The 7,651-nt window shown below is 41.8% G+C and overlaps 1 protein-coding gene across 1 annotated transcript; it reads left to right on the forward strand.

Moving 5' to 3' along the window:
- Positions 1-401: 401 nt before the first annotated feature.
- On the forward strand, positions 402-1,412 carry LOC125280936 (olfactory receptor-like protein OLF4). Its single transcript, XM_048211712.2, has one exon. The coding sequence runs from the start codon at positions 402-404 to the stop codon at positions 1,410-1,412; it is 1,011 nt and encodes a 336-aa protein (XP_048067669.2).
- The last annotated feature ends 6,239 nt before the right edge of the window (positions 1,413-7,651 follow it).

Raw genomic sequence — 7,651 nt, forward strand, 5'->3', positions numbered from 1 at the left:
TCATAGCAGAGGAGCCTGATGTGGGGCTCGCTCCCATAACGCCAGGATCACGCCCTGAGCCAAAGGCAGACGCTTAACCGCTGTGCCACCCAGGCGCCCCTATGGCTAGAACTTCTGAAACATGGTCAACATTCTATATATTCCTCAAATGTATGAAATAATTTCTTACTAAAACCGTGCCATACCTGACCTTTTGGGGAACATCTGATGTTGGGATGGAAATTGCTAAACAGACAGGACATGGGGATCCCTTCAAGTGCCCCAGATTAATTCACAAAATATTGAAATCAGTTTCATGATTGGAAAATACAAATTGTTGCATTTATACAATTTGAGCAATTACTATTTGTGTGAAAATTAATCATGTTATTTTCCTCTGTGTTGTTAGTCATCTCCACCACATGGACCCAGGAAACTATACAGGAATTTCAAATTTACAGCTTCTGGGATTTTCAGAGGAACCAGAACTGCAGCCCCTCCTATTCGGGCTTTTCCTCTCCATGTACCTGATCACTGTGTTTGGAAACCTGCTCCTCATCCTGGCCGTCAGCTCTGACTCCCACCTCCACACCCCCATGTACTTCTTCCTGGCCAACCTGTCCTTTGCAGACATCTGTTTCATCTCCACCACCATCCCCAAGATGCTGCTGAACATCCAGACTCAGAGCAAAGTGATCAGTTATGCAGGCTGCATCACACAAATGTATTTTTTCATACTGTTTACAGGATTAGAACTCTTTCTCCTGACTGTGATGGCCTATGACCAATTTGTGGCCATCTGTTATCCCCTGAACTACATAGTCATCATGAACCCTCGGCTCTGTGGACTGCTGGTTCTGGTGTCCTGGATCCTGAGTGTCTTGGATTCCTTGTTACACACTTCCATGGTATTGCAGCTGTCCTTCTGTACAGAGGTGGAAATTCCCCACTTCTTCTGTGAACTCAATCAGATGATACAACTTGCATGTTCTGATACTTTTCTTAATAACATGGTGATATATTTTACAGCTATGTTACTGGTTGTTGGTCCTTTTGTAGGGATCCTATACTCTTACTCTAAGATAGTTTCCTCCATCTTAAGGATCTCATCAGCTCAGGGCAAGTATAAAGCATTTTGTACCTGTGCATCTCACCTCTCCATTGTCTCCTTATTTTATTATACGGGCCTAGGAGTGTACCTTAGCTCTGCTGCTCCCCAGAGCTCCCATGCAAGTGCAGTGGCCTCAGTGATGTACACGGTGGTCACCCCCATGCTGAACCCCTTCTTCTACAGGCTAAGGAACAAAGACATAAAGGAGGCTTTGATGAGATTCCTTGACATGTCAGCTCTAAAAGGGCCAATCATCCTGGGGTTGAAGAAGTGCCCAGGATTCAAGAGCCCAAAGACTGTGCCAAATATTGAGATACTTTGATTAGATTGTGGAAGTGGAACAGACCTCTTCTATATTTTTCTTGAATTTTTTTAAAAAAATAGAAATTTTTTAAAAAAATTTGGCCACTCTGTATAATTGATGTAACTAACTTTATTAAGCTTTATGATATCTCTGTTATCCGAGAGATTTTCCCTTTGTCGTTTTGCTACTCTCTCAATGGCATTCCTAAACTGGAATGTGAAATATTTGAAAATCCTCACTTATTCAAAGGACTACATGAATATGCTAAGAATAATTTCTTCTGAAATAAAATATACCATAGTGAGTATTTTTTCTCGTCTTTGACTGAATACAATTCCTATGGAAAAATCTACTCTTGGCCACAAGAGCTACTTATATAACTAAAACAGAAACCTTTGAAAGCCCTGTGCTTTACTCCTGTGGACATCATTGCTTTGTACATCACTGCCTTACTGCTCTTCCCGAGAATGCACTTCGACATATGGGAGGCTACAGCTGATCCTGGGGATTTTTCTACACATTAGGATCCTGTTGTTACACAGCTGTAACCATGTTGTTAACCATGCCTCCCATTGTCACTGGCAAAAGAAATGATAATAAAATACATGTCTCCGAGTGGAACTACACAGAAAGACAAATATGGGAAAAATTGATTGACTTAATATGGCCTTAGAATCACACTTGACTTTAAAGGTGATGAAGCAAAATATTAAATCATACATTTATTCCTATGCAAAATATTTCTTTCTTAGGCATGTCATCTAGTCATTGAATTATGGAATATCAGGTTCCATTTATAAGGTGTATTCATTAACATGAAAGACAGGTGGCATGCTTGGGGTTTTAAATTATATTCAAATTTATATTTATATTTAAATTATATTTAAATATATTTATATTTATAAATATATTTATGTTTAAATTATATTTATATTAAACTATATTTATATTAAGTATATAAATATAAACTATATATAAAAATATATAAAATATATAAATATATAAAATATAAATATAAATATAAACTATATAAATACATATAGTTTTTATATATTATATATATAAATTATATATAACATATATAAATATATAAATATAAACTATATATAAAATATATAAATATAAAATATATAAATATAAAATATATAAATATATAAATGTATAAAATATATAAACATATAAATATAAACTATATATAAAATATAAGCTATATTTATATCAAACTATATTTATATTTATTTTGTTTTTAAAGATTTATTTATTTATTGGACAGAGAGACAGCCAGCGAGAGAGGGAACACAAGCAGGGGGAGTGGGAGAGGAAGAAGCCAGCTCCCAGTGGAGAAGCCTGATGTGGGGCTCGATCCCAGGACCCTGGGATCACGCCCTGAGCCGAAGGCAGGCGCTCAACGACTGCACTACCCAGGCACCCCTATATTTATATTTAAATTGTATTCTGGATTCTGACTGAAAATTGCAGTGATATATATATATATATATATATATATATATATATATATAATCCCTTCAATTTCTCTAAATAAAGTATCTCCCACTATTCAAAAATTTGCCATAAACACTAGAGGAGAGGAGCAATGGAAGAACAATATCAGTATCATCCATTATATGTGATCCTCATAACCACAGGATGACTCATCAGCAAGCTTGGATTCCTGTCCAGGGGTGATTCAGAGTCACAAGTTTTTTTTTGTTTGTTTTGTTTTTGTTTTTTTAAGATTTTATTTATTTATTTGACAGAGAGAGACACAGCCAGCGAGAGAGGGAACACAAGCAGGGGGAGTGGGAGACAAAGAAGCAGGCTCCCAGTGCAGGAGGCTGATGTGGGGCTCGATCCCAGGACTCTGGGATCATGACCTGAGCTGAAGGCAGATGCTTAACGACCAAGGCACCCAGGCGCCCCCAGAGTCAGAAGTTTTGTGCATACATGTATGTCCTTCCAAGCTTTCCATGTGACCTCATAGGAGCCTCAGTGGAGTCATTTTTTAATATAGTTACAACAGATAAACTTGAAGAACAGTGTGATCATGAAAACTAATTTCAAGTATCAGAAGAAATGCCTAGATTTAAAAGAATCAGATTATTACAAATGCTATGAGATCTGCCTGATTTCATTATTATGTCCGTTAGCTATTGCTGCATACAAACCATCTAAAATAAAATGGCTTAATGTAACATCTTTATTATCGAAGGGGATTGTAGGGTAGGGAGTGGTTCTGATCTCTGCAGTGCTCCTCATGAATCCTTACTCAGGTGTGAATCTCTACTTTGCATTTCTAAGGCTCATCCTTGAGGTGTGTGGCTGTAGAGCTCTTCTGTCTTGAACCAACTTATGTCATCTTACTCCTTTTGTATATGTAGGCTCTTCTTCTAGTTACGAAAAATGATTTCAACAAAGGTTAATTGTCTTAATTTAATTCCACTATTTTAACATTCCCCTGCTTTTTCATGGTTGGACGAGAGCTCTCCAACCCCGATAGGTGGGACTCAGCTACCTGTGCTCCAGATCTGACCCTGAGTCATGCACCCCTAGAATTTCTAAATTCTAATTAATCTACTGGAGTAAAATTACATGGGATACACTGTGGATAGGAGTTAAGATGGCGGAGGAGTAGGGGACCCCCTTTTCAGCCTGTCCCCTGAGTCGAGCTGGATAGGTAACAGACCAGCCTAAATAACCACGGAATCAGCCTGAGACGCAGGAAGATACATCTGGATCTCTACAAATGAACATCTCCAGCGCTGAGTATTGAGATACCAAGAGGGGAGCTGTAAACCGTGCACAGATATCGGAAGATAAACAGAAAGGGGAGGGAGCCGCCGCGTTTGGGCTCCGGGAAGCAGCAGCCACCTGCCTGGGGGAGCGGGCGGACTCACGGAGGGCACCCTTGAGAGAGCGGACTGAGACCGGTGAGCCGTGAACGCCCGCCACCAGGCATCTCCCGGAACACCGGAATCCCGGTGTGCTCACGGGATCCAGACTGAGACCGGGAGCTCCCGAGCGCGCACGGGGCAGCTGGCGGCCGGCGGGCCACCTGCACGGGGGAGCGGGCGGACTCGCGTTCGGCACCCGCGAAACAGCAGACTGAGACCCTGAACCGGGTGCGAGCGCCACCAGGCTTCTCACGAAACTCCGGAATCGAGATGTGCTCACCGGGCATAGACTGAGACCGGGAGACCCAAGAGTGCGCGGGGCGGATGGTGGCTGGCGGCATTAGAAACACAAAGGACAGAGACGTGCGGGCCCTGGAAGTGAGGGCAGGGACGCCGGGTTGGTGTGCACATCCCGGGATGCTGCAGGGTTGAGCAGCACCAACAGAAACAGAGTTAAAGTGGCCAGAACATCAGTGGAGAACAGGCCGCAATCCCTCTGTTCTGTGACAATGCAGCCTCTGCTGCTCTGACTCTCAGAAGAGGCATAGCCGACCGCCAGGGAAAGCCGCCAGAGAACAAAAGCCTGGAAATACCTGCTCACAGCATGCCCATCCCATCCCCCCTCGCAGGGGACACGGAGACTCTACCCAAACAGGGTTGCCTGAGTATCGGCGTGCAGGCCCCTCCCCCAGAACACAGAAGGCAGAATGAAAAATCAAGAAGCCCACAACCCGAGGCGCCTGGGTGGCGCAGTCATTGAGCGCCTATCTCCGGGTAGGGCGTGATCCCAGCATTCTGGAAAGGAGTCCCTCATCGGGCTCTTCCGCTGGGAGCCTGCTTCTTCCTCTCTCACTCCCCTGCTTCTGTTCCGTTCTTGCTGACTGTCTGTCTCCCTCTCTCAGATAAGTAAATAAATAAAATCTTTAAAGAAGAAGCCCACATCCCTAAGATCCCTATAAAACAAGGGGCACGGCCTGGGACCCAGTCAATAATTTGGGCTCTGGACAACCCCGCAACCTCTCCTCATCAGAATGACAAGAGGGAGAAGCCCCCGCCCAGCAAAGAAAAGACAGTGAGTCTGTGGCCTCTGCCACAGAAGTAACGGATATGGATGTAACCAAATTATCAGAAATGGAATTCAGAGTAACAATGGTCAAGAGGATGAGCAGACTTGAAAAAAGTATTAAGGAAAATGTTACTGAGAATATAGAATCCCTAAGGGCGGAAATGAGAGCGAATTTGACAGAAATTAAAAATTCTATGAGCCAAATGCAGGCAAAACTAGAGGCTCTGACGGCCAGGGTCACTGAAGCAGAGGAAAGGGTTAGTGAATTGGAGGATGGGTTAATAGAGGAAAAAATGAAAATAGAAGATGGTCTTAAAAAAATCCACGCCCCCGAATGTTGGCTACGGGAGATTACTGACTCAACGAAACGATCCAATGTTAGAATCATCAGCATCCCCGAGGGGATGGAGAAAAACAGAGGTGTAGAAGAGATATTTGAACAAATTGTAGCTGAAAACTTCCCTAATCTAGCAAGGGAACCAAACATTCGTGTCCAAGAGGCAGAGAGGACCCCTCCCAAGTTCAACCAAGACAAACCTACGCCACGTCATGTCATAGTGCAATTCACATATTAGACCCAAGGATACAGTATTGAAAGCGGCCAGGGCAAAGAAATTTCTCACGTACCAAGGCAAAGGCATCAGAATTACGTCACACCTGTCTACACAGACCTGGAATGAGAGAAAGGGTTGGGGGAGCATTTTTAAAGCTCTTTCGGAGAAAAACATTCAGCCAAAGATCCTTTATCCAGCAAGGCTGTCATTCAGAATTGATGGAGAAATAAAGACATTTCAGAATCGCCATTCACTAACCAATTTCATAACCACGAAACCAGCCCTACAGGAGGTAGTACGGGGGGTTCTATAAAAGGAAAAAGGCCCCAAGAGTGATACAAAACAGAAAGTCACAGCCAATACAAACAAAGACTTTACTGACAACATGGCATCATTAAAAGCATATCTCTCAGTACTCAGTCTTAATATTAATGGATTAAATGCTCCCATAATGCGCCACAGGGTTGCAGATTGGATAAAAAGAAATGACCCATCCATTTGCTGTCTACAAGAGACTCATTTTGAACCCAAGGATGCATTCAGACTGAGAGTAAGGGAATGGAGTACCATTTTCATGCAAATGGACCTCAAAAGAAAGCTGGGGTAGCAATTCTCATATCAGATAAACTGGATTTTAAACTACAGACTATAGTTAGAGATGCACAAGGGCACTATATTATTCTTAAAGGAAGAATTCAACAAGTGGATATGACAATTATAAATATATATGCCCCCAACAGGGGAGCAGCAAGATACACAAGCCAACTCTTAACCAGAATAAAGAGACATATAAATAAAAATACATTAATATTAGGGGACCTCAACACTCCACTCTCAGAAATAGACAGAACACCCTGGCAAAAACTAAGCAAAGTATCAAAGCCTTTGAATGCCATACTCGACAAGTTGGACCTCATAGATATATATAGAACACTACACCCCAGAAGCAAAGAATACTCATTCTATTCTAATGCCCATGGAACATTCTCAAGAATAGACCATGTTCTGGGACACAAAACAGGTCTCAGCCAATACCAAAAGATTGAAATTATCCCCTGCATATTCTCAGACTACAACGCTCTGAAATTGGAACTCAACCACAAGGAAAATTTTGGAGGAAACTCAAACACTTGGAGACTAAGAACCATCCTGCTCAGGAATGACTCGATAAACCAGGAAATCAAAAATCAAATTAAACAATTTATGGAGACCAATGAGAAAGAAAATACAACAGTCCAAAACCTATGGGATACTGCAAAGGCAGTCCTAAGGGGGAAATACATAGCCATCCAAGCCTCACTCAAAAGAATAGAAAAATCTAAAATGCAGTTTTTATATTCTCACCTCAAGAACCTGGAACAGCAACAGAGGGACAGGCCTAATCCATGCACGAGGAAGCAGTTGACCAAAATTAGAGCTGAAATCAATCAAGCAGAAACCAGAAGTACAGTCGAGCAGATCAACAGGACTAGAAGCTGGTTCTTGGAGAGAATCAATAAAATTGACAGACCACTGGCATCACTTATCCAAAAGAAAAGAGAAAGGACCCGGATTATTAAAATTATGAATGAAAAAGGAGAGGTCACGACGAACACCATGGAAATTGGAAGGATTATTAGAAATTTTTATCAACAGCTATATGCCAATAAACTAAGCAATCTGGAAGAGATGGAATCCTTCCTGAAAACCTATAAACTACCAAGATTGAAACCGGAAGAAATTGATTTCTTAAACAGGCCAATTAAT

The sequence above is a fragment of the Ursus arctos genome, unplaced genomic scaffold (assembly GCF_023065955.2).
Source record: "Ursus arctos isolate Adak ecotype North America unplaced genomic scaffold, UrsArc2.0 scaffold_14, whole genome shotgun sequence".
Lineage (NCBI taxonomy): Eukaryota > Metazoa > Chordata > Mammalia > Carnivora > Ursidae > Ursus > Ursus arctos.